General features: G+C 39.0%; 2 protein-coding genes across 6 annotated transcripts in view; one reads left to right on the top strand and one right to left on the bottom strand.

The window, feature by feature from the left end:
- The first annotated feature begins 1,082 nt into the window (after positions 1 to 1,082).
- On the top strand, positions 1,083 to 2,395 carry LOC134758799 (basic proline-rich protein-like). The gene has a single exon (XM_063708048.1). The coding sequence runs from the start codon at positions 1,598 to 1,600 to the stop codon at positions 2,393 to 2,395; it is 798 nt and encodes a 265-aa protein (XP_063564118.1). The 5' UTR covers positions 1,083 to 1,597.
- A 1,738-nt stretch (positions 2,396 to 4,133) lies between these two features.
- Positions 4,134 to 27,253, bottom strand: part of SNX10 (sorting nexin 10) — an 81,361-nt gene continuing 58,241 nt past the window's right edge. For 4 of the 5 annotated variants that reach the window (XM_055346897.2, XM_004045202.5, XM_055346895.2 and 1 more), the window contains 5 exons: positions 17,341 to 17,427; positions 13,804 to 13,904; positions 13,299 to 13,397; positions 6,428 to 6,640; positions 4,134 to 5,974 (listed from right to left, as the gene is read on the bottom strand). In XM_055346897.2, the coding sequence (XP_055202872.1) occupies positions 5,893 to 5,974; positions 6,428 to 6,640; positions 13,299 to 13,397; positions 13,804 to 13,904; positions 17,341 to 17,427 (582 nt within the window). In that variant the 3' untranslated portion in view covers positions 4,134 to 5,892. Of the gene's footprint in view, positions 5,975 to 6,427; positions 6,641 to 13,298; positions 13,398 to 13,803; positions 13,905 to 17,340; positions 17,428 to 21,273; positions 21,391 to 27,253 lie in introns of those variants that run through there. The other variant, XM_063708424.1, reaches the window with a different exon arrangement.

The following is a 27,253-nucleotide window of genomic DNA, read 5'->3' as shown; positions in this document are numbered from 1 at the left end:
ACTCCAGCAATAGGTCTTCTTCACTAAGCCTCACTGTCATGGAAATTCCAGCTGCTACAAGAATAAGAGGCTCAATCCATATTTGCCAGCTCTAATATGAAATCTGTCAGAGCCCAAATTAATGAGTTCCAAATTCCTTACATCACGATAACAGGTTAAGACTGGTCAATTAATTACATAAATCCTTCCCGATTCATTGTGCGTTTGCAGCCCAGATTGTGTCTTACATTACTCCATGACACAAGGCCTTTTGGCTCCTGTTGTTCCGCAGAAAGGCCCCATTTAAGTGGAGGCTGCCTGCCACGGCAAAATGTTAAATGTCACACGTTAAATTTGCACTTTTCTGTAATTGCTTTTGTTTAAAAAAAGTTTAAACGAAAGCACAGGGCTCCCAGTACACCGCTATGCAGAGAGCTGGGATTGTACTGCACGGATCCCAGGGCAGGTCAGCACCTGTGTTTTACCTCTAAAACACAGGTTTTAGAGCACATGCTCCCCAGTACCGGGTCCTCTATAAGCAGTGGAACCCAGAACGTGCATATTTGTGAAAATAAGCCAAGTTTCCCTAAGATCTAAGATTCTTGTCTTTATGAAAGGATTAAAATAGGATTCTCTACATAGCCGGCTTCTCTTGTCTACCAGTAAAAATATGGGGTATCTTAAACCGTGCTGACCTAATCATCTTTCAGAAGCGTGTGCATATTATATTTGCATAGGCCTTTGCCTTAAAAAAAAAAAAGGTATTCCAGATGGCTTTGCTATTTGTATTTGTCACTGTAACACAACTACAGAGAGTGGTCTGATTGAAGACCTCATAATCATCCAGGCCAAATCTTTTCCTTTTTATAACATCACAATGTGCCTGGAATCACAGCTAGTTAAAACTCGACCTGGATGTGTGACCTCCAGATTCCTAGCGTTGTCCCTCCACCCCATTACATGTCTCTGTGGACTTGTATGCACGTAGCTGCTGGGTACCGAATGGGACCGGTTCTGGTTGTGTTTCCTGAATCATCTTATTGCAGGCTAGGGGTTCTGCGAATACACGAGCAACCAAATGATGCTCTTAAGTACAACCGACACCTACGTAGGGAACAGGTTCTTTCTACTTGGGAGCCCTAACACCACTCTACTACGAGGGCAGCTCGCCAGACCCAACCGAGGACGCGTTCTGCAGTGGGCGGCTGCCGCCTCCGCACTGGCCCGGCAGCGCCCCCTTCTGTCCTCTGGCGGCCTGGCACCTGATGTGTCACAGGCCGCGCGCTTTTTCCGGGGACTAGAACACAGTCCCGCTTACGGGGCCTCAGCCTAAAGCGGGTGGAAAACTTGTATCACCCCCCTACACACACACACACACACACACACTCACACACACACACAGAGCACCCTGAACACACACACACACACACACACAGAGCACCCTGATCCAGGCCCGTTTCTGGACCTGGAGACACGCACTTCTTCCCCAGTAGCCCAGTCCTACCACCAGGCGCGACCGTCCCCTCCCTCTCCAGACGGAAGGGGGCAGGTTAACGCAGCCGCGCGCCCGCCGGGCAGGTTAGGTTCTCGGGGGCCTAGGAGGGAAAGGGGTTAACTAATGTGTGCGATGCGTGTGCAGATGACAAAATTTAGGGAACGTAGAGTTTGCCCGACCCCACCGCGTCCGCTCGCGGGGACCCTCGGGGGCCGGCCGGGGCAGCACGGTGTAGCCCCTCCTCCGGCCGGGCGCGAGCGTCTGCAGAACAAAGCCTGGAGTCCAGCCCCGGCCCCGGCGCGGCCGACCCTCAACCAACCCCCAGGCGGCAAGGCCCTCTCCACGCGCGCTCTCCAGCCTGGCGGGGCCCTGGAAGCCGGGACACGCGGAGGCCCGGAGGGTCATCGGCGTTTAAGGCAGCCTCCCATACCAAGTGCACCGCCCGGAGCCCCTCTGCACGAGCGCTTTCTGCTTATTGCTCTTTTCCCCAGCAGCCAGAGTCGTCACGGTAGCGCGGGAAGGGGCCTCGCGGGCCGTCTGCAGCAGGTGCGGCCGGGAGCCGCAGGCCCGCGCGGTAAATCGCTGTCTCTTTGCGGTCGTTGTTCCCGTTCACCGCCCGCCGCCCCCCCTCCACCAGGGTTCTTTTTTTCCTTTGCGCCGCGCAGTTGCCATGGGTTACCAGGGCGGTTGCCATGGGTTACCGGACCGAGGCCGGCTGGCTCGCTACCTGCAGCCCAGTCGCCGCCGCCGGCGGAGCGGTCCGGGCGGGACGCGGCGGGAGCGCGCGTGTGCTGGACGCAGCGCGGGGGATGCGCGCGGGCCGCGGAGGCGCCGCAGCCAACAGGCGGCCGAGGGTGCAGCCGCGGGAGCGCCACCGCCAGTGGGGTGGGGGGCAAAGCTATAAAGAAGGCCCAGAGGTAAGAAACTAGCAAAAACACAACCACAAGTTATGCCCGTGCTGTGCCTCTAGCAGCAAAGACAAGCGGTGTGGGGTTGGATGAATCTACACTTCTCGTCGGGGGAGAAAGGGTATTTTCCTCTTTAGCATAAGCCATTTACATAGTGTCTTTAGACCAGATTCAGCAGGAAATTGTAGCTTAATGGTTTTTTTTTCTCTTTTCCTCTACTTTTGAAAAGAAGTCTTTGGAATTTTGGAGAAAGAGAAAGGGTCATTAACTACCAGAGTTTGCGCAGCTAAAATAAATTAGTGTCCAATGCACTGCTCATGATCTAGAAAAGTTTGCAGTAGGAGTGAAGCGCAATTGTGTCTGCTAAAAAGGGACAATGGTGACTCGTTTGTAAGATGCATATGGCAAAGAATAGAACCAAAGTCCTTTGTATATATAGCAAATGTTAAAGAAATTGTTGCTTATTTACATCCTTCTGAAATTTTTGAACTCCACTCTATTAAAATTATTCATTTCTTATGACCTTTATTTGCAAAGAAAATTCTATGCTTTGAATGTCAAATTGCAGTAACTAATTTCAGACAGTATTTTGTATTTGAAAATGTGTTTATATATAATAAACTAAGAAAAGGTCTATATTCCAAACAAAAACACAAAATTGTACTGAAATTGTTTCCTTCATTGAAAAGATGTTGCCTTGTATTCACAGGATACCAGCTAAGTAATTTAAATATTAAGAGGAAGACTATTTAGAAACAGAATAAGCTTTGTTATTTTCGTTTTAAAATGTTAAGGGGCCTCTAATGAAAAGGGGTTGTCTTTTATAGCTCAAATACTGAAAACCTCATTTGTATCACAGTAGCTCAATAATAATGAATCCTTAAGGCATCCAAAAAATACAAACCAAATTCAAAACAACGTCCAGTTGGATATAATGGTGATTGTGGCCAGGCTAAATGAAGTTGTTTAACTTCTTAATTGTCATAAAAGAAACTTTGTTCTTTTACTTTATACTGCATATCACTTGTTTGTATTTAATTATTCAATAAAATGTGGGCTAGGTTTGAAAAACTGGCAAGATACTTAATATCTTAAGGAATAGTATCTGCTTAAAAATAAATACTTGTTTGTCCCTAGTAATTTTTAAAACTTGAAATTTTAACTAGAATTAAGTAACTTTCTTCTAAGTGAGACTTTATAAGAAGCCGAAGTAACAGGTTGTTGACGTTCAGTGCTGTTGACACCTTTGGGTTATATATAAATCTAGTTCTACAACAAAACACGTAAGTTGGCTTTATAGGTGAATAGTTTACCCTTTCAGAATTAGCCAGGGAAAATGCAGTTTTGCTGTATTGTAATCATAAAGAATCCAGGATTAGAATTCTTTACATTTAAGTCACATTAAAAATAGTGTTAAATAAACATCTATTCAAGTTAGCTACATCAGTAATTATTTTCTTTTTCCTAAAGAAAGCTTTATAAAAAATATGCCAGAGAAAAATAAGAGACAAAGCAAGAAAACCACTGGGAACTGAAGTTCATCTAAATATCTCAGCTGCAAGAAATCAGTTTTAAGAAGCCAGTGTGTGGACATTGAAACAACTAAACCAAGGCTAAAAGCCTCAAATATGTACAACTATAGCTAATATTAAACCATGTTTTACCAAATTTCCTCATAAAAAATAAAAAACACTGAGTTTGGGTCTAAGGCAGAATATATTCTCTTGTATAAAATAAGTGATCCAGCAAAGTTGATTTTTTTTCACGTTTAATGTAAAAATGATCTCATGACATTTACATACTAAGTATTAGGCATTACTTAATATTAATTTTGATGGCTATGTTACATCATCTAAAAATAATATGACAATTGGTGGCATAGTATGTGTTTTTCAAAACTGCTGTAAAACAGAAATAGTGTGAACTCAAATACATATTGCTGAAGGGATGAGGATCACTCTTAAATGCCTGGATGGCATGAACTTTACATATTAGCATGGTAAGAAATTACTAAATCTTTTCTCTTCCTGTATTAAAATAATGAGGATCTAAGACACATTAAATCAAAATATTTACAAAAATTTAATAATGTTTTAGACCAAAGAAAAAAAGGACAAATTAAAGAAATCATTCTTATTCTAAATTTAATTTTTTTAATGTTAGTTCTTAGTTTTCTTAGCTTTTTTTTCTGTTGGTTCTTTGAAACAAGCATTGTAAAGACTTTTTAATAATACAATAGCTTTTAAACTCTTAGTGAAAATGAAAAGGTTGCTTTTTGTTGTAGCCTCTGCCACTCTTCAATTAGGCTGGGTAACAAAGCAACAAGTTATCCTAGTTATCTGAAAATATCTTCCTGTTAGTTTCACAGAAATATTTTGTACCATTCAACATGGATGAAACTTGGGTAATTATCTCAAGAAAATGTTGCCTCATCTGAAATCTGAACTTCAAAATAGTTTATCTAAGATATCTTTGGGACACTAAAAAAAAGACATTTTATGAAAATTATACCAATCTTCAAGTAGATGCTTTAAAAGAAGGGGCTTTTTAAAAATGAATAATTATTTCTGAAATTAGCAAGTCGACATCCTTTTCTAAATTATGGGACTATTTATTGGTAAAATTAAATTTATTAATCTTTATAAAATCCTTCCTCTGATTTAAGTAATAAGTAACCACCACTGATACTGAAAGTTATCTAGTGATAAGAAATTGCACATTTAGTCAAAAAATACATCATTAACCTGATTATACAATGATAATGAAAACAAATTATTTGTCTCCAGAAACCATTTGTTGAAGCTGATTTTGGACAATGAAAATGTATTTCTGAATCTATATATTGCAATTATAAGTAATATTACTAGCACTATCTATGTTTTTTCTAAGATGTAAACATTATTTTAATATGTCTCTATTCATAAGATACATTTCCATCTAAGCGTGAAACAGAATACTGGAAAGGTTAAATACTCTTAAAATATTTCAGTCTAACACCCAAAAGCATAGTGTTTTGCCAGTGCAGGGGAGGTATCCACAAAATATCAGCCACGTATCTGAGAGAGGCAGTCTGGTCTACACTGTTACTCTTCATAGGGTTTAACAACATATACACCGTGTTTACGGTAACACTGCCCCACTGATACAAGAAGGAATGCTCTATCTTGATTTTAAATGCTACTTAGTTACCTATCTTTTTAAATTCAATAAAACCAACTAGGTTTTTTAAAACATGTAAGTCATTTCATTGGAGGGCAAGATCTTGTTTACCAATAATGTCTGCCTGTAAAGGATAGTATTGCATTCATAGGATTTTTAGCTTTACACAGAAGCTTACCTAAAATAAGACAACATAAAAATACCACTAATAAACAACCCAACATCTTTAAGAATTTAAATACCTAACATCATGACAGTGAGCTTTAGGTAAGAATGTATTATTATGAAGCTTTCTTCTCTATGACTGGACATAATTTGCTATTCCTAAGATAGTAACATTAGAATTATTTTTCAGGATTCCTGCGGAGCTGTATTTACTTTACATCCATGTGAACTGCTGTCATCACTACTGTGTCCAAGCCCAGAGGATGAACTGGAAAAGAAGAGAGGGGGAAAATAATAAAAAAAGGAAATTGGTTTTCACAACACACTCAAAGCCTGAGTAACAGAGGAGAACTTTAATTATCTCCAGTCACAAAGAGAGACAGGAAATTTGGACTTTTAATTAGCCATTTGGAGTGCAGTTGGATATTTTTTTAGCTAGATAATTTAAACGCGAATAATTCAAGTCTGACTAAATGAAAGTCACATAATCAGAATGCAAATAATTGAATTTCTACTGCATTCATTAATTCAGTGTGGAGGTGTGTGTGAAGACTACTATGATGAGCTGTCACAGCTCAATAAAATCTCAGTCAATTAATTTTTTCATTATCTTAGTATTACATCAACAAAAAAGTGAAGTGTATATATATATACACATGCATATGTGCATACTATGTGTTATATAAATACATATACATTAAATCAAAATGCAAGGAAATACCTTTCTGAATCATAATCTATATCATTTTCTTTTTTTCCTTCTTCATCTTCTTCAGGGAAACGTCTATTCATTAAGGCAAACTTGTGAATTGCTTCTTCCACAGAGTACTTAGTCTGCCCAGAAACACACGCCTCAATGTCTTCTGAATTCAGATGGCTCTGTAAGAAGAGGTGAAGGCTGCTATCTGAAAGCAAAAGTGCATTCTGTAGGACTCTATATTAAAAAAAAAAAAGGAAAAATAATTGGTGAACAGGATGGTCAGTGATAGGGTAGAAGAAAGAAAAACATTAGAAATGTACCACTGAAGGTAATTTCTCTACTGTGGTAAACTTTGTATCAATTATGGGCTCTGCCCATTAAGGGGAAGAAAGCATATGTTAACTTTTATTCAATTATTTGGAAATTTAGGTGGGTAAAAACATGAAGCTAATAGTTAAGAACATCTGTTAAAAGAATAACTTCAAGGACATTTCTTCAATTTACCCACCTGTTATTACCATGTGGATTAATTATGGAAATATTTTGCTTATATAGTCATAGAAAGTTATTCTACTTTAAAAAATTTACTGCCAACAGCATGTTAATTCAGTGATCTTTATCGGATAGGCTGTCATGAAACATCAAAACTTTCAACTACTATTAAAAATTATATGAAGAAAATACAATTCTCAGCATGTTTTACATTTTAAAACTTTACAAGTATAGTTATATACTTAAGGGCATGTTTACGACAGCTCATGAGAGAGATGGCTTTTTTTAATACTTAAGGTTAACTGTAAATTTCTCCAAAATCTTTAGGAGCACTGAATCTCTGTGTTGTCAAAATGAGCAACCAAATAAAATTGATCCCAGCCAACTTTACCATATATATAATTAAAATATGATAATTTTGTGATGAATACATACTGCTCTTCCCACATTTAAGATCAAAGTTTACAAAGAACAGATTTCAACCAGGGCATCAGAACTACATGGAAGATTAAAAACTATCCTGTAGCAAAATCTATAGATGCTCAAATTCATATTAGTGAATGTGTTTTCTCTGAAATGCACATCTTAGAATACGAAATCAAATCAAAGTATACCTTTATATTTAAATAAAAACTGGTTTATCTTTTAGCAAAGATGTTGACATATGATCATTTAGTCTCTACTAATAGTTCAATAATTATGTAAGAGGAGACACTAAGACCAGATACAGGGGACAAAACTAACACACTAAAACCCAAGTAGAATTTTGTCCAACATAAGATTTTTCCGATATAAATAGATCATGTATTTCAGACCAAATGAACCTTACCTTATATTCTGCTTGTTTAAACAAGTAATAAGGAAAGTAAATCTCTTTTGGCCATTAATATCAATTTAGTGAAAATCCAAGGTCATTATAATACCAAGTCCTTTTCTACAAAATAAAACAATTTATTTCTTAACAAAGGCAAAAACGCCTAAAAATGCACAGTATTAAAACCAAAATCTAGCTGTCCCCTTTGCTTCAGCAGGTTTACAGTTTGAGAAAATACTCTTTACTGGTCTATTAGAAGGAAAAGTAAAACCTTTGTGCTTTTTAAAAGGCAAAACCTCAAGCAAAGCAGCGAAATCCTTCTTTTTCCCTCTGTGTCCTCCGCCCTGGGTCCTCCCAAAAGGTGACCATGTCACATGATAATGATTTACCAAGTACAAGTAGCTAAGTAGTAAATCCCTCTTACTACTCTTTGAGATTTATTTTCTACATTTACAAATATTTACCATTCTTGTTTTTAAATACTTCAGATTAAGAGAAGAGTTATACAGCAACAATCCATTAATATGAACTTGGATCGTGAAGTCTGTGAAGTCTGAGCAGAGTGTTTCCTGTGGCCTCTGTCAGCGGTTTCCTGCCTGCCATAAGTACAAGGAACTGTTCATGGGATTGTACTCGTGGCTTTGTTTCTGTTGGAAATGTGTTTTATTTTCTTTATAAAATAATGGGTAATCTTTAAAATTGATTTTAGATGGTTTGAGGCATTACACCACAAAAGTAATGAGCACTAATGCCAATGATATTGGACACAAATTCATTTTAGCTTTATTTCATGTCTGAAGCAATTCTACTGAGCCTTGAACCGCTCACGTGTTGTTATTAACTTGCTAGTAACTTAACACATGGGTACAGCAAACAAAAGTGATCAGAGTCCAGGTTGATCGGGACCTCAAGGCTACTGTCCTTTTTCTTGAGCTATAATTCAATTTCCAATTTTACTGTACATTAGACTCATTATTTCCCAGCGTTTTCTTTTTCTGCTCAATACTGCCATCTGGAGGACACACAGATGAAAAGAGAAGGAGCCAGGCTCACCCAGCTTACAATTCCAAAGAGCGAGAAAGATGTGGCTCGGGAGGGGACATCTGAACACTCCCCCAGGCCTAGAGTTCAAACCAGTGAGTCGGCTAGGTACAGTTTTGGTTTTTGGAATCTCCTCTGTTTCTCTGGCTAAATTCATGCCACCATACTCCATGAGTTTTAAATAAGCAAAAATAATTTTTAAATGTATTTATATGCTTATTTTAGTCAGATAGTTCATTCTGAAATTTAAAATGAAAATTTTTGAGAGTGTTTTCCCATCTGGTTAGGTGAGCATAATTAATTTATTTTGAGTACTATTTGGCTTACTATCAGAGAGGGCTGTGACTGCCACCATCATAATATTAAATACTATTTTTTCCTTAGTCATGTTTGTGCCATATTTTCCACAAACAAATCTAATAGCCCAAAATCAATTTCAAACCTAATATAAAGAGTACTTTGTAAAACAGTCAATAAAATGTCATTTGTAGAAACCTCCATTTAAAAAGTATATGATTTTCAAACCTTTATAAAAGGAATAAAAAATAGCCTCTAGGATTTTAAAAGAATTTCTAGAAGGATATTTACAGTGCACATCAGAAGTTATTCCTTTCCCCATAACAGTTTTAGACTAAACAAAGCAAAATCTGTTTTTTTTTCCCTAAACTGGACACAGTTGAGAAGCACAGTTCTCCTCAACATGATTTTATTAGATGTATTATATGCTGGTTTAGCTGAGAATATATAGCTATGCAAAATCATTTCATCCTAACTAAGGATGTCCTGGGTCTGCTGAACCCAATACAATGATATATATACATATCTGCACAGTACATGGAAGGTTAGCAGTTTGATGTAGAAAAAAAAAAATTAACTCAGCCTGTTTAGCTCTTACTATAAGAAAAAATAAAACCTACAAATCTTCATTGAAGACATTCATGATCTAGGCTGTGGTGCCCTCTATTGAACACAAAGACATAAAAATCGTGTGTGTGTAAAACTAGCTGTCATGGTTCAACACTAGCCTTTTGTAAAAAATCTTTAATATTCCTTAATATTTGAAGAAATACAAAACCATGATACTAAAGTCTAAACTGTAGGGTAAATGTAGTTGTATTAATGGGATGAATTCAGTAAAGAAGGGAAGCGGCTCCCAGTCATGAACAAATCTATTCAAACCTAAATTGAAAATCCCATTCAAACCTAAAAATTAGTAGGAATTCCATTTTTCATAGTTAGAGACTTACTGAGTTTATATTTTTTAGCCTATAACTTTCTTTTCGTAACTATTAGAAGGGACTTTAAGTTTATAATTACTCAGGGGCAAGAATACAAAAGGGAGATTATAGTTAAGACTGAAGAAAAATGAATATATTTGAAAAATCTCACAATCATACCAAATTTAGCCAGCATTTAAGAGTACTGCTAATTTTAAATTTGCCAGGTTCTGGGATTCATATAGTATGTCCATCTTTCCTATAATTTCTTTATCTATAAAACTGAGATAATACCCAACTCCTAAGATTTTTAGTACTGAGACTAAAACATGTAAAATGCCAAACACATAGAAAGTGTTCGATAAATGGTAGAAATTATTCTTATTTGGCACCTAGTCAAAGAAACAATTTTCTAATTCCTCTACAAAGATCAGTACTTTCTTATTACATATGTATCATTTCACAAATGACCTTAAAGAAAAATAGATATATATACACATATACAAAGACATTGTGGTTTCAAAAGGTTTGAACATATTTAGTGCTTCTGGTTCATAACTTCAAAACTCACATGAAAACCAGGCTTTAAAAATACATGCTAAAAACCTACAATACAAGCATGTTTCCATGTTTTAATGCTGTGGTTCCTAAAATTCCTCTACAAACAAGGTACAGGCTATTGATGGCTGGCCCTACTTGACAGGTAACCAATGGGGGCTCAGAGGATGTCAAACTGGGGCCAAGACACAGTGCCAAGGTACACATCACATCCAGTTCCCTAAAGTGGACCCGGGTTGGGTGAGGGGAGGGGGCACCAGGGGCAAAGACATGGAGGGTACTACCTTACACAACCCGGGCAAGCACAGATCTGAGGGACACAGAAGGGAGGCTGGGGAGGGTCAGCAGGGGCCGCAGAGCTCAGTTCAGGCCTGAAGCCAGCCCTGTGGTATTTGACTCCTCACTTCCTTCAGGTTTAGGCTGTGTGGAAGCACCAGCTTTCATTTTTAAAGTGAAATATTAACTTGTAGACAAATGTTCACATACCACAGTGGAACAAATGATATCACAAGAGAACCCCCTGCCAATTCCATGATTTGACAATCCAATCGGATGACAATCCAGATTCAGTGTTAATGAATCTAGCCGTAGCCCTGGATGTGTACACAGTGCTCCCCCTAGAATGGAAGTGTCAGGACAAGGACTTGTTCATTCTGTGCAGTCCTATGTCCGTGGCACGCAGCCTGGCCCAAAGCATTCACTTAAACATCTATTGAATGAAGGATCGCTGCATGGTTTTTAGAGTTTTTTTCAAGTCCTTTTCATCTGTAGGACACAACCACCCAGTGAGGTTGGCTATGTGTGGGTAATATTATCCCACTCTATAGCAAACAAAGGCTTAAAAGGAATGAAGTGACTGTTCCAAGACTCACATGCAGCTAGAAAAAAAACCTGGAACCATGATTATGGGAGACCTAGAACCCGGCTCCTTGAGTTCCTGAACCAGGACACTTTCTACTATGACACCTGCATCAAATACAACCAGCAAACAGTCAAACCATGCACTATGCAAAAATAACCTGGCACAAGCATAACCCCACTATGGCTGAATGACACTCACAGGGTCATTAATTTGGGTAGATCAACTGTGGATAGAAAGGTTGTGTTCAAAACAACGAAGTAATTTCTGGTCAAAAACACATACCCTGCACTTAACTAGCAATATAATTCAGAGGTACGTGCTGTCTTCTGACCTGAAATAAGACTTCCCTACAGAAGACAAGATGCCACAGCTCCCCGAGGACAACATGTTCTACACTAGAGTGACAGGCAATTCTGTAGAATTGTGTGGCACGGACCACATCTCAAGGGAGAGGCCATCAGCCACCTGGGCCTCATAGAGACAACAATTAAAATCAGAGGCCTCCTCTAGGGGAAAGGGCAGGAAAAACTTGGCCAGGTCTCTGTCCTGCCATGCCTGTGATACCCCCCAAAAATACAATGAAATGTTTTCGGAGGACTTGGCTCTGCTAATCAGTTCTTCTGGTCTCTTGCCATGTTTATTCCTCTGGCTTCTCTTCATTGGCCCACTCTCCCTCAATTTATAATCTTGGATCTTTCTGTATGCCTCTAGGACACCTTCAAAGAAAAGGCACTAAGTCAATCTAATAGAAATAAATATTAATATTAATGTGCATACTTAATATCCAAACCCTTTATGAGAGAGCCAAATGGGGAGGAGGCAGTATATTATTTCAGGCTAGCTCTAAGGTCCTATTTAGTGAACCCCAAAGGAGATGACTTCAGATCCTGAAACTACTAGAAAAAGAAACAGTTCGGGAGACTGGGTCCTGTCAGTAACTAGTAGTCACATGACTCAGCCTATTTCCTTATCTACAAAATTGGAAATTAGGAAAGCAAAAGCTGTCTCATGTCTAAGTGCATTAAGATAATAACAGCCAACACGAAGATAGCACACATTGCATGCCAGACACTGTCATGAGTGCTTTACAGTCACTAACTTGTCTAATCTTCTCAACAACCCTATGAGGTAGGTACTATTTTATAGATGGGAAGACACAGGCAGAGGAGGTAAATGATCTGCCCAAGCCCCCAGCTAGTAAGTGGCAGAGCGAGGATCTGAACTCAGGTAGCCTGGCCTCGGAGTCTAGGTGTAAATCAGTGTGCTATATGGCCTCCAGCATTCTGGGTATTCCAGCATTCCAAAGAGTGGAGCAGGGGAGGGAAATCACTGGTAGTGTGAACTCAGGCAGCTGTAACGGCAATACCCACCATCACAGAGTAATCCAGAGTTAATAACTCACTGAGACTGTTCACACGCCACCAAATACTCCTTTATAAACATTCCCTTCAAAGATCAGCGTCAAACCATTAGAGGAACCCAGAAGGATATTAGCAGCCCGTTATTGAGCTGATTTTAGTCTGTAAATTCTAAGCATTGTAAACAAAGACAGTTTTTAAGAAGTGCCTTTTGATAATTAGGCATATTTGTTTCCTGGCAAATTTTTACTTTTGTCAGCTAAACGCCCATGTAATTTAGATCTGCTTGACAGCTTAAAGGACCATATATTTGTTATTTAATTCAATTTGTTCATTGTTTTCTTTCTAGAAGACTTGGTCCCAAATATGTACGAGATGATGTGAGCCACAAGATGGTGCTCTAATATAGGAAATGGGCCACTGGGTTTTGCTCTAGTGCAGATTATTTGCGTTTCAGAAACAGGAACACTCTTCCCCACACCACCATGCAGCTCTTGTAAAGCACTTGCTCACACCCCTTGTCTGGCCACAGAAGTTTCTGGACACTCACTTTCTGAGGAAATCTTCCAGACCCTGGCGACGCTGATCCACGTGCTGGCGATTGTTCATGTTGAAAAACAGGTTTTTAGATGGAAGTTCCGGCAGTTGTCTTAGGAGAAAGAAAAAACAATGTTTTTAAATGATTAATTCAAGGTGCTTCTGTTACAGAAATCCCTCAAAGTGAAGGCAAATTATGTATGATGATTATTATCACATAGTTATTCTATAATTACGATTATACATTGTATAGTTATAGAATAAGGGTATGAGGAAGTCAGCTTAAAGAAAAACCCATCTTTAAACATTTCTGAGGCCTTTCATGGCCTATACCCATCAAAGTTGGTGAAATTTAAGTGATAAATTTTAAATTCAGATGCAGTAGCTAAGAAACTAAAGCTACATATTGTAATCAAGGCAAAAGCCTATAAAAATCCTTCATAAATATCTTAATGAACATCAATTTTAAATATTGAATATAATGACAAAGTCTCCACAGTATACTCTAAATCACTTACACCAGCAACGCATTACTTTGGAGTCTCTGCCTCAGCCACACGAATTCTCTATATCTTCTTCGTACACAGGATGTTTTCATTGTAAAACACATGCTATTAGTCTGTACAGAAAAAGTAGAAAAATGAGTCTTACCTGAGGAAAAAAATGCATTTCTTGTATCTATAATTCACAATATGATCTCAATATTCACTCTAAATAGGATTTAAACCCCAAACATATATTTATATTTATGCCAGTACTCTGAAATCTTGCACATAACCCAGGAACATAACAGCCCTGAAGACAGCCAGGATGATGGAAATAAGCAGTGTTGCCCCAGGGTGAGGTATGACCTGGCCACTCCCTGCATCCTGAAGGAGCCTCCTACTCACCTATGAGCACTGCTTTCAAGAATAAATCATAAAAAATAAATCCTAACATATAAATGACAGGTAGGAGCTCAGGTTCATCCGTTGCATTTTACCACCATCCACGTAAGCTGGAGGAGCCTTTGGGGCTTAGAGACACCTCTTCATGACCCTTTACGAGACATTGCAGAAATCTTCATCTCCTTGACATGGCCACCCTGCAGATCATACAAATCACCAGAAATCCTAGAGAACAGCATTCCCTTCTCTACTGTATGTGAGAGGGAGCATGTCCGTCTGAGCCAGAGAATGACCGTGGTACATGGGGATAAGCATCTGGCATAGAGGACAGGCCGACCGGAATTCCAGTCCTGGTTCTGCTACAGGGCAAGTCACTCAAACTTCAGTTTCCTCAGTGCTAAAATGGGATGAACTAGTATATATCTAATTCACAGGGTGGTTGTGAGGATTGATAATAAGCACTTGACCAATGTTATCTATTAATAATACTGTTAGTTACTAAGTGTTGGTTTCCTTCCAGCTATCCTAAGGCAGACTTGGAAAAAGCCACCGATGGTGTCCCCATGCTAAGCTCAGCCACAATGCTTCTCCTTTGGGTAAACATAAGACGAGAGTAAATATTCTCCTTTGAGTAAACATAAGACGAGAGTAAATATTCTCCTTTGAGTAAAACAAGCGACTACCAAAATATTTGTTTCTCCTGATTTTTGAAAATATGAGTATCTCTAGTCTCTGTATTTCAAAATCCGATTTTTTAATCTAAATGAGAAACAATTTTTTACCCCCAAGATCAGTACTATTTCAAAAATTATTATTCTACCACTTAATATGCCCAGCGATTGTTTTCCTTGGGAAATCTAAGTAATTATGTGCATTAGCTCTCAAACTGTTCTCATGAAATATATGACATGGTTCCTGGTATGCTTATGCTTTGTAAAGTTCAGAAAACTTCAGAATGTAGACAGGTTAAAAGGCTTATCCCCAAGGTAGCCACTGGTCTAAATCCCATTGTCTTTAACGATATGGCAGCAAAACCCGCTGGAAGGAGTCTGTGGCAAATAACATCCTGTGGGTGGACTTATAACACACCAGGGCCTCACTCTACTGTGCTCCTTGGGGACTAGGTTTGCAGACCATGTTATACCAGAACTAGTCCCCTAACAAGGCTTGAGCAGGTTATCTTCCCAGTACCCTCTCCCTAAAGAATCCCAGACCACTACAGGGATTCCTGACATCTCAGACACAGGCTGGGTCCATTTAAATTCCCTTTAATTTCTCTGCTCACAACCACCATGGTTGTCAATAACTAAAAATCCACCTGGTACCTACACCAGACTAAGGTCCATCCATAAGTCCTTCATTTGCAGGGCAGGTTCAGGGGAGTATTTATGATGGCTACCCAGCTCTAGGGTCTACTAGTTTAAAATTCCAAGTAAACGTTAAGATCCCAGAGTTGTGTGACATCATCTCCCTTGAGGTTAATTTAAACAAGTTAAAGACCAGCTTCTCTACCTCCAAAGCTCTATGGGTTAACAACTAAGAGAAGCCAACCAGAACTCCCTAGCTCTGCCATCCACTTTTAATTGTATGACAGGTGGAAGTCTCTTCAAGATTAGAGGATACTGAGATCACTAACTGATTAAGTTCCTCTAATAAATCTGTTTGCTTGTTTTTGCTGTCCACCAAGCCAAGGCTTATCCATTGTCAATTTATTAGCATTTCAGAAAAGTGCCAGGACACCATCAAATAGTATTTGTGGAACCCATCATTTCTGGCTCCAGATGGAGATTTCTGAATTTACATCAGGCTATTTATAGAGCAGAGCAGAATCTATACTTTCATTAATTCCTGGGAATAATTAAATTTCATGCCTATCATGAAGTGTGTGATAAGGACGCACAATTTTTTTACAGAAAGTTAGAAGGCAATTAAAAAATTTCATTTTACTTCAAATGCTTATTCTTATATAGTCATAATTTTCCACACAGAATGCAACTCTAGTGTGAGCTTATAAGTAAAACCCAAACAGAATCAGAATACATGGCATATCCTGGAATGGCTTTACAACACAATCAAAAAAGCAGTTCTGAGTTTTTCTTTTATTTTCAAAGTTGGGGAAACTTCAAAGAAAAAAGAGAAGAAACGAGAATTTTAAAAAAGAAAAGTTCTACAGCTGGTGTTTGGGTGTCCAGTATACCAAGTTAGCTATTTACAATGGGCAGATTAAATAATGGCTAAATTTTACTTCACTTGTGCTATGAAGTCACGGATACAATCTGGGTCAATTGCTATGCTCCCCACTTGAACTAATTTAGTTTGCATCTGATAGGCATCTGATTTAGATGCAAAGAGTATTATCCTCAAAATCGGGGCCAATAAACTATAGCCTGAGGGCCAAATCTGGTCTGACACCTGTCTTTGCACATAAAGTTTTATTGGAATACAATTATGCTCATTCATTTATGCACTGTCTGTGGCTGCTTTTCACCTGCAACAGCAGAAGTGAGTAGTCTCAACAGAAACTGTATGGCCCACAGACTGAAGATATTTACTACCTTTACAGAGAAGTTTGCTTACCCTTGTTTAAGATGGTCACAGAAGGCCACACACCACACAACATTTTCAAGAGATTGTGATACAGTAGGATCCATGCAAGGCACATCATTTCTAGTTGCTTACTCATTACATTAATTACTCAGATTCTAGATAAATTGATCACAATAATTGCACATATCCATTTCCCACCTTCTGATTCTATATATAAAACACCACACATCTCTTTTCCAAAGAACTCTATATCCTCTCAAACTTGAAGGTTATCAGGCATTATATTATCCAGAAATATGCTATAGCAGATCATAAGAAATGCCATTAATGAGCTATAAGTACTCTTTACCCATGCATTTTAGATGCGTGCACATCTTCACATGTGAAGGCAATAAACATTAAAATATTAATATTAACAAAGGAACAATAAGGGATTCAAATAAGTAATTTTTCAACTTTAGGAACCATCTTACTAGTTCATGTAAGATAAAAGCGTTAGTTGTAATCATTCAAATTCAGTTCTTTGAATGAGAAAAACTTTTACAAGTGTCAACTTTATCCCATAAAATGTATCCCATAAAAGTCCCTCGAAATTACTATTTCTACTGACTACATACTTACATGAATACATATCTCATAGTCAATGTAAGAATGCCAGAAGTCCTCCTTCTGAATCCTAGGATCTCGAACCCAGACACTTACAAATTCCTGTAATGGCATCATAAACAAAGAAATATTCTTCAGAACTGCAAGTAGGACTGGAAAGAACTGAACAAACGACTGCACTAAAACAAAACTGAAATGAGCTTTAACCAATGTGGTACTTGTAATCCTTTAAAAAACAAGAAGTAAAGTTAATGAATCAGGCACCACGAGCAAATCTAGAACACACTTTTGCCACATAATGGAATTTTTTAAATAATGCAAAACTGAGGTGGGAGTACTTCTGGATAGTTTTACTGGTTATCTGAAGACAAAGTATACTGTAAAACTGATTTTTAATTTTTAATCTTAAATAATTGGTTCAGGTTTTTTTCAAATTTAAGAAGTGATCATTTCTTACTTTCTTCATCTCTCTAAACTGAAACAATGGGCCCTTCTGGGTAAGTTGCTTCCTAGGACACAAATAAGAAAGGCACCAGGCCAAGCAGGGTGGCTCACACCTGTAATCCCAGCACTTTGGAAGGATCTCTTGAGCCCAGGAGTTTGAGACCAGCCTAGGCAACATGGTGAAACCCCATCTCTACAAAAAATACAAAATTAGCCAGGCGCAGTGGTGCATGCCTGTAGTCCCAGCTACTCAGGAGGCTGAGGAGGGTGGATCACTTGAGCCCAGGAGGTCAAGGCTACAGTGAGCCTTGATTGTGCCACTGCACTCCAGCCTGGGCAAAAGAGCGAGACCCTGTATCAAAAGAAGAAAAAGAAAGGATACCAAAGCTCATGGGAAAAGTAAGCAAAGAGGGCTGAAGTTGACTTTGTGCATGCATCCCAGCCACATGAGAATAAGCAATAATAACTTATTAATAGAAAGAGGAACACCTTCTTTTACATAACACTTTTCTATTTTTAAAATACATTTCCCCTACATTAAATCATTTCATCTTCATAATATCTTTGTGTTATACATAGAAGTTAGGGATATTAAAAATCATATACAGGAGATAATTTTGTTCTTTTATAAAGATAATAAGAATAGAAAACATGGGGCAAAATTTAAAACAATAGGCCTGGCGCAGTGGCTTACGCCTGTAATCCCAGCACTTTGGGAGGCCGAGGCGGGCAGATCACAAGGTCAAGAGATTGAGCCCATCCTGGCCAATATGGTGAAACACCGTCTCTACTAAAACTACAAAAATTAGCCGGGCGTGGTGGCGTGTGCCTGTAGTCCCAGCTACTTGTGAGGCAGGAGAATCGCTTGAACTCAGGAAGCGGTGGTTGCAGTGAGCCGAGATCGCATCACTGCACTCCAACCTGGCGACAGAGCAAGTCTCCGTCTCAAAAAAAAAAAAATTAAAGCAATACTTTTTAACAGGTGCTCTTTAGTAAATAGGTTTAGTTTAAAAATTTGAAAATGTACAGCAAAAAACTATCATGTTTCACATAAGTTTTTAAGTATAACTTATTTACTCAGTGTTCATAAACTTGCTAACTGAGTTTGATTTTAAATATTAGAGCTTTTTGATAAGATTGGGAGTTCAATGCTGGAATTCAGGCATTTCTTATTGCTTGTTGGGGCACATCTGAGAGGCAGGCTATGAACGCCTGAGAGCAGAAGAAAAAGAGAGATCGGGGGCTTTCTGGACAAAGCACCTCCATTGAATCATGCAGATAATTAAATGAAACTCTTCATCACAGAGGATTTTTTTTAATCAAAAAAATACACCACACTCTGAAAATAACTTTTGCCCCTATCAAGTTTCACCTTCTAGGGCAACACTTTGTCCTTGCACTGGAGACTTCTGTCCCACTGCTTGTCTTCAGTAGACAGGGATTATAAATTACTGTTCCAAAAAGTCTTATTTTAAAATATTTTCATTGTGTATTTTTAAAATCATTTAGGGGACAGAACAAGAACAAGATAGGCGAGGCTCACACCTGTAATCCCAGCACTTTGGGAGGCCGAGGCGGGTGGATCACCAGAGGTCGGGTGTTCGAGACCAGCCTGGCCAACATAGTGAAACCCCGTCTCTACTAAAAATACAAAAATTAGCTGGGCATGGTGGTGGGTGCCTGTAATCTCAGCTACTCAGGAGGCTGAGGCAGGAAAATTGCTGGAACCCAGGAGGCGGAGGTTGCAGCAAGATCATGCCACTAAATGCACTCCAGCCCGGGCCAACAACAGCAAGACTTGGTCAAAAAAAAAAAAAAAAAAAAAACACAAGATAACACTATAGTGATGCTCTTTGGCCATTATTTCTTTTCTTTTTTCTGTTTTTTGAGATAGGGTCTCACTCTGTTACCCAGACTGGAGTGCAGTGGTACGATCTCAGCTCACTGCAGCCTCAAACTCCAGGGCTAAAATGATCCTCCTACCTTAGCCAACCCCGCCCCCAGTAGCTGGACTACAGGCGGGTGCCACCATGCCCAGCTAATTTTTTAATTTTTTTAGAGACGGGGTCTTGCTATGTTGCCCAGGCTGATTCTGAACTCCTAGGCTCAAGCAACACCCCTGCCTCAGCCTCCCAAAGTGCTGGGATTATAGGCATGAGCCACTGTGCCCCAGCCATTATTTCTTCTTCTCTATTTCTTTATTTTTTTCATGCGCATTGAGACAACCATCATTTCTTAAAAGCACATTCTAAATTATAAGAGGGATTAAAAAACCATTTTTAAACCAAATATCCATAATATCCCCTAATCACAGTGTGATAAAGCAGATTCTGCCCAGGGATGGAAGCAGAAGCAAAAATCCAGGTACTCTGCTCTTGGTCTATGCTTTTCACCTCCATCTCTTGTCACCGTGTATGTGTGTGTGTCTCTTAAACTTTTAAATGCACACTCAAAATTCATTGCAGCACTAAGACTCCACATATTGTTTCAATCCTGAAAATCTTTAATTTGGTTGGAGTGCTAAATATCACTATTCTCTTGTGGATGGCAAATTTCTTCCCTCTCTGCATCCTGAAACGTTTCTGTGCCTGAGAGCCAACCCAGGCTGTTGTTCTTTGCACACTATTGCAATTCTAGGGCAACCTCATCCAAACACATTCAACCCCCTCGCATGAGCTGATGGACCCCACCCAAAGCTCCATCCCAGTGCAGGCGCCTCTCCCATGGATCCAGCCTCTAGCCTGATCCACCTAGAAGTCCCCTGAGCACGCCACGTCCATACCCTTCCCACAGCATCCTGCTCCCCTTCTCAGTGAAGAGCATCTCCCACCAACCCCAGCTAGAAACCCAGTTCTCCTAGACCCCTCTGTCTGACTCATTCCCCAAATCCACACAGACCAAGTCCTTCATAGTCATTCTCCTTGGAACCACTGACAACTATTCCCTCTGCTACTGCCTTGGTTCAAGGACCTCTTGCCCAACATTAATGCAAGAACTGCTAATTTATTTCTGGGCCCATATCCAGCGCAGTCCCCACATGAAGACAAGAATGGCTCCAAAACACGTATCTGATGATGTTGCTTTCCTTCTGAAAATCCTTCAAAGGTTGCCCCATAACCTTCAAGTTCAAACTCCTCAGCTAGCACAATACAGCCTTTCATGATTTTCACTCTGCTTATCTTCAAAGGCTAAGCGTAGGTCCCCATAAGCAACATGCCACTTCACACTTCCATGCCTTTAACTAAGCTGTTCTCTGCCTGGATTGCTAGGCCACCCTACTGCCTTTTTTTTTTTTTTTTTTTTTAATCTTCTCTTTTCTTCTACTGTTTTTTGTCAACTCCAATTCATTTTTCAAATGCAACTCGGTCACCACTTTTTCTGGGAACCCTTCTCAGATTCACCCAGTATGACTTATTTGACCCTCCTCTGGGCCCCTAATGTCTCTGGGATTGCCTTGGGCATAGTCCCTACTCACCACGTCCTACTGTGCTGTATTGTAATTACCTGTAGGCCTCCTCTAGCAGACGCTAAGCTCCCGTAGGGCAGCTTAGGCTGTCTTGTAAGACTTGAATGCCTCATACATCCAATGCCTTCCATTAGTATCATTTAATGAATAAATAAATGCCTGTAGGAATAAACAAACTGCCTTCAGGAAAGGAAAATCAAACTTCACTTGAAATTAAAACCTCATCTACTTGGGTTCTTGGGCTCCATGAATTAATGATAAGTTATTTAGCAGCTGGCCTAAAGTTTATCTTAATTTAACAAACCCCTTCCTCTAAGGATGTGCCAATTAACAGCATAAGGATCCAAGAGCAATGTTTAAGATCTGGGAGAACAAACTGTTTTCTAGCACCCTAAAGAACTCCAGAAGCACCTATTTACATAGAAATAATTGAAAATCCTTCTGATAGCTTCAGTAACTTAGTCCCCTAAGACTTGTACCAGGCAACAATTTGTTAGCCTAGTTGGAGTTAAAATATGTACTTGAAAGTAATAAAAGTATATTTATTTTAAAATATTCTATAATTCACATGGGTCTCCTCCTCCCCCACTCTGCAATTAGTAGGAATTAGTGAAGTTTCCCCATACTCTCAGCTACAAATAGCACACCCAGGAAGCCAAGGTTCACCTCTAATCTCTTAATTAGACGCATCCCTCACGACACTGCCCGCCATCCTTCAAAGGAATGTTGACAGGCTGTCAGCCACAGAGGACAGTTCCACAGCCCCTTACCTAGAATCATATGGATTTCCTAGGAAAATTGCTTCAGCAGCTGCAGTTAGTCAATTTAATAACCTTATTAAACACTTTAATGACTTCTTGGGCCTAATGACTATATGTAGTATGAGAAAGCCAGGCAGAGTGGAATTAAAAATGTAGACTAACTGTCCCTGCTGTTTCTCCATGTGAAAACAGACTTCTAAAGAAAGACTCCTAGACTCTTCGAAGATCTAATTCCTGTGTTATCCTATAATAATCAGCCTTTAATTTCAATGTTCCCTGTTTTTCCCCCATCCCCACACCCCAGGTTTGACCATTATCCACTTCTACCCTATCTTTTTTTTCCTTAGCCCTTAAGTGAGATGAAACTAATAATAAAAATAACTGTATTGTATTATACCAGGGCACTTGACATGTGGCAGGCATTATACCGTTTCACAAATGTTTTCTTCAATCTTTACAACAACCCTCAGAGCTCAGTATATTCTCATCCTACTTTACAGATTTTTTAAATGAGGCTTCTAAAGCTTAAGCAACTGGCCCAAAGTCAAATGACCAGCCTGAGCTAAGTTTCAAACTCAGATCTGCCTTGTTTCAAAGACTGTACTCTCCAACATGTTCTATCTCGTGATTCTTTTACTAATAATAAATATTAGGCAATTTCCAATTTCACTGTAATTGTATTGTTTTGGAGGGGGAAGTTTTTTCTGCTTTTATTAGCTAAAATGCCAGTTCAGACAACATGCTCTTCTCAAACTCTGTCCTTCTGGCTTCTTAAAGCTTTGTATTTCATTTTTGTATTTCTAGCACCAAGCATGGTACTAGCACATAGTAAGTGCATATTAAATGTTTCAGAATTAACCAACTGATTGACAAGATTTTTTAAAAAGCAGAGGTCCTCTATGCTGAAAATCTAAGATGCTATTGAAAGGAATCAAAGCAGAGGCACACTATGTTCATAAATTGGAAGACCCAACATAGTAAAGAGAGAAATTCTCCCCAAATTGATCTGTAGGTTTAACACAATTCCTATAAAAAATCTCAGCAAGATTTTTTTGAAGACATAGATGGGCTTATTCTGAAATTTATATGGAAAGGGAAATGTCTTAGAATAGCCAAAAACTTTTTGAAAAAGAATAAAGTGGGAGGAAGCCTTCTTCCCAATGTTAAGGCTACAGCAGCAAGACAATGGAGTCCTAGAGAGGGATAGACACAGAAGATCAGTGAAAGAGAACAGAAAACCCAGAGAGAGACCTACACAAATACGCCCACCTGATTTTTGACAAAGGTGCAAAAACAATTCAAAGGAGAAGGAAAAGCCTCTCAACAAATGATTACGGAACAACTGGACATCCACAGGCCAACAGATGAACCTCAACCTAAAGTGTGCACCTTATACAAAAATCAACACTAACCAAACCACAGATGTAAACGTCAAACACAAAACATCAGAGAAAACTTTTAGAAAAACGTTTAGAAAAAAAAAATCAAAGAAAATCTTTCAGCCTAGGACTAGGAGAAGAGTTCTTCAACTTCTCTCAAAAGGGCAATCCACATAAGGAAAAAGTGATCAATTAGGCTTCACCAAACTAAAAATCTTTGCTTTGCAAAAGATGCCGTGAATAAGGTTAAAAGGGCAAATTAAAGATTGAAGAAATATTTGCAAACTACACATCCCATAAAGGACTTGCATCTAGAATATATTAAAAAAAAAAAAACTATCAGACGGGTGAGGTGGCTCTCTCCTGCAATCCCAGCACTTTGGGAGGCCAAGGTGGGAGGATCACTTGAGCTCAGGAGTTCAAGACCAGCCTGGGAAACATGGTGAAACCCCGTCTCTACAAAACATTTAAAAACTAATTAAAAATTAGCTGAGTGTACTGGCTCACACTTGTAGTCCCAGCTACTCAGGAAGCTGAGGTGGGAGGATTGCTTGAGCCTGGTGGGTGGGTGGGAGGTTGCAGTGAGCTGAGATCACACCACTGCACTCCAGCCTCAACAAGAGAGACCCTGTCTCAAAACACTCATTCACTCACTCTTATTTAAAAAATAGAATTCAATTAGAAAACAGGCAAAAGATATGAAGAGACATTTCACCCAAATAGGGCATACAGATGGCAAACAAGCACATAGAAAGATGTTCGACATCGTTAACCACTAGGGAAATACAATTAACCCCACAATGATATATCATACATACCTATTACAGTTTCCAGGGGGGATTATCACTATTTTTTATTTTAGCCATTGTGATAGGTGTGTTTTTTAAAATTTTCCATCATAGCTTAGTTTGAATCTTTGTAGCACAGTAAAGATGAGTAGGTGTTAACTATTAAAACTATTTACTTAGATTACAGAAAGATCACAAAAGATGAAAGCTAATAAAGCAGAATGTCTAGGTGTTAAGTGAATACTAATTTTTCATAGCTTTGATGAGAATTTTCTAACATAAAAATGTAAACTTGTCTCAGTTTGTTCTTTTTCTTGGAACATTTTTTTTCCTATTTCAAAGTAGTGTTTTACATGTTCATGTATTTACACTGGAGACTCATTCATTCACTTAAAATATATTGTGCAACAACAATGCGCTAGGTACTTTTCCATACAACTAATGATTATAGAATTTACCAGTGTGGGCTGGGCGTGGTGGCTCAAGCCTATAATCCCAGCACTTTGGGAGGCCAAGGCAGGCAGATTACCTGAGGTGAGGAGTTTGAGACCAGCCTGGCCAACATGGTGAAACCCCGTCTCTGCTAAAAATACAAAAATTAGCCAGGTGTGGTGGCACACACTTGTAATCCCAGCTACTCAGGAGGCTGAGGCAGGAGAATTGCTTGAGTCTGGGAGGCGGAGGTTGCAGTGAGCAGCTGAGATCGTGCCACTGCACTCCAGCCTGGCCGACAGACCAAGACTCTGTCTCCCCAAAAAAAAAAAAAAAAAAAAGCATTTACCAGTGTGTTAATCACCACAGTGCTATTCAGGACCCCCATATAACAATTTCACAACTAAAATCTAGCACATTTCATATACTATATTCTTTACAAGTAACAAAATAGAAGGGCAAAAGGAATATATCAAGCAACCTTCCTTTATTTCCTAATAACAGCTGTAACAAATAACTTAAAAGACATATGACAAGGGATAGTACTTGCCACTCTACAGCATGGAGTATGTTTAAATACCATCCTCTGGTGGTACTGAATGATGATTTTTTGAAAAGCTTTTATTACTTCAGGATAAACAACTGTGAATGAGATTTAGCTAGACCTGCCTTTTACATGACTTATAATAGCTCACAATGTTGCAAGTTTCTTTACACAAGTAGTATCCCAAATCAGCGAATTACCTTTTCATATCTTGTAACACATCAGGAAAAGTGCAGAAAAAAAAAAAACCTCCTCTTCTGCAATAAGAAATAATTGGCATCCACAAGGATGCAATCAGCAAAATCTAGAATGTGAAAACCTCCATAAGGCAAAAGATGCAATTTCTTCCACAAATAAATTGCAAAAGGGGGAAAAGAGAGAATTAAAGACTTTAAACAATGTATCAACCAAATGCAATGTGTGGTCCTTATCTGAATCCTAATTAAATAGAGAATTAGAACAACCAAGTATATAATTTTTTTCAAAATAATCAAGGTAATTTGCACATTGAATATTTGATGATATGAAGGAATTGTTTAATTATTTAACATGTGATAACGTGGTTCATTTTTTAAAAAGGTCATTTGTTAGAAATGCATACTGAAATATTTACAGATGAAAGTATATAATATCTAGAATTTGTTTCCAAATAATTGACTGTGGTAGCAGGAGGAAATAGGTGGGGTGGGGATATAGCTCGGCTATGAGTTAATAATGAGTTAGTAAATTGTTGAAGCTGGTTGGTAGGTACATATATGGGGGTTCACTTTATTATCATCTCTACCTTGTGTATTTTTTTGTTTTGGGGGTTGAAGAGGCAAGGTCTTACTCCATTGCATAGGGTGGAATACTGTGGCTATTGATGATCGCTCAATGCAGCCTTGAACTCCTGGGCTCAAGTGATCTCGCCTTGGCCAAGTAGCTGGAGTTACATGCATGCACCAACACACCCAGCTTTATGCAATTTTTTAACACAAACAGGAGCATAACCTACATTTATAAATACTATTTTGTTTATTGGTTTATTCACTGTACAATCTTTCAGAATCTTTTTATGTGAGCATATATATGTCAATGATATTTGTTTTAAAATAAACTTTTTATTTTAAACAGTTTTAGATACAGAGAAATTATGAAGATAGTACAGAGTGGTCCTACATATCCCACACCCAGCTTCCCCTATTATTAACATTTTATATTAGCATGCTGCCTTTGTAACAATTCATTAATCAATATTGACATGTTATTATTAACTGAAGTCCATACTTCATTAAGATTGCTGGTCGGGCACAGTGGCTCACACCTGTAATCCCAGCACTTTGGGAGGCCGAGGCGGGCGGATCACGAGGTCAGGAGATCTAGACCATCCTGGCTAACATGGTGAAACCCCGCCTCTACTAAAAATACAAAAAATTAGCTGGGCGTGGTGGCAGGCACCTGTAGTCCCAGCTACTCAGGAGGCTGAGGCAGGAGAATGGTGTGAACCCGGGAGGTGGAGCTTGCAGTGAGTCGAGATCGCACCACTGCACTCCAGCCTGGGCGACAGAGCGAGACTCGGTCTCAACAAAAAAAAAAAACAAAAAAACAGATTGCTTGATTGCTTTAGTTTTCACCTAATGTCATTAATCTGTTGTTCCAGGATCCCACTCGAGATACATTATATTTGGTCATTGTGTTTCCTTGGGCTCCTCTTGGCTGTGACAGCTTCTCAGGCATTCCTTGTTTTTCATGACCTTGACAATTTGAGGAGCCCTCGCAGGTATTCTGCAGATTTGTCTGATGTTTGTCTCATGATTAGATTGGTGTTATAGGTTTTTGGAAGGAAGGCTACCTATTTCAGAGGGTAAAGTGCCATTTTTATCACTTCCAGGTGATATCACTTCCACATGCTAGCAACATAACATCACTGTGGGTGTTAACAGTGATCACCTGGCTGAGGAAGTGTTTGTCAGATTTCTCCACTGTAAAGTTATTCTTTGTTCATTTCTTAACAATTCGAAGATGAATTTATGTTTACTAATTCTTTCTTTTCCTAAGCCACTTCTAATTTAATCAGAGCTGGTGAAGTATTTCTTGAAATGTGTTAGAAAACACTAAGCTGGAAGCGTGAGATA

This window comes from Gorilla gorilla, chromosome 6, assembly GCF_029281585.2.
Source record: "Gorilla gorilla gorilla isolate KB3781 chromosome 6, NHGRI_mGorGor1-v2.1_pri, whole genome shotgun sequence".
Lineage (NCBI taxonomy): Eukaryota > Metazoa > Chordata > Mammalia > Primates > Hominidae > Gorilla > Gorilla gorilla.
This window is presented reverse-complemented; position numbering and strand designations above follow the sequence as displayed.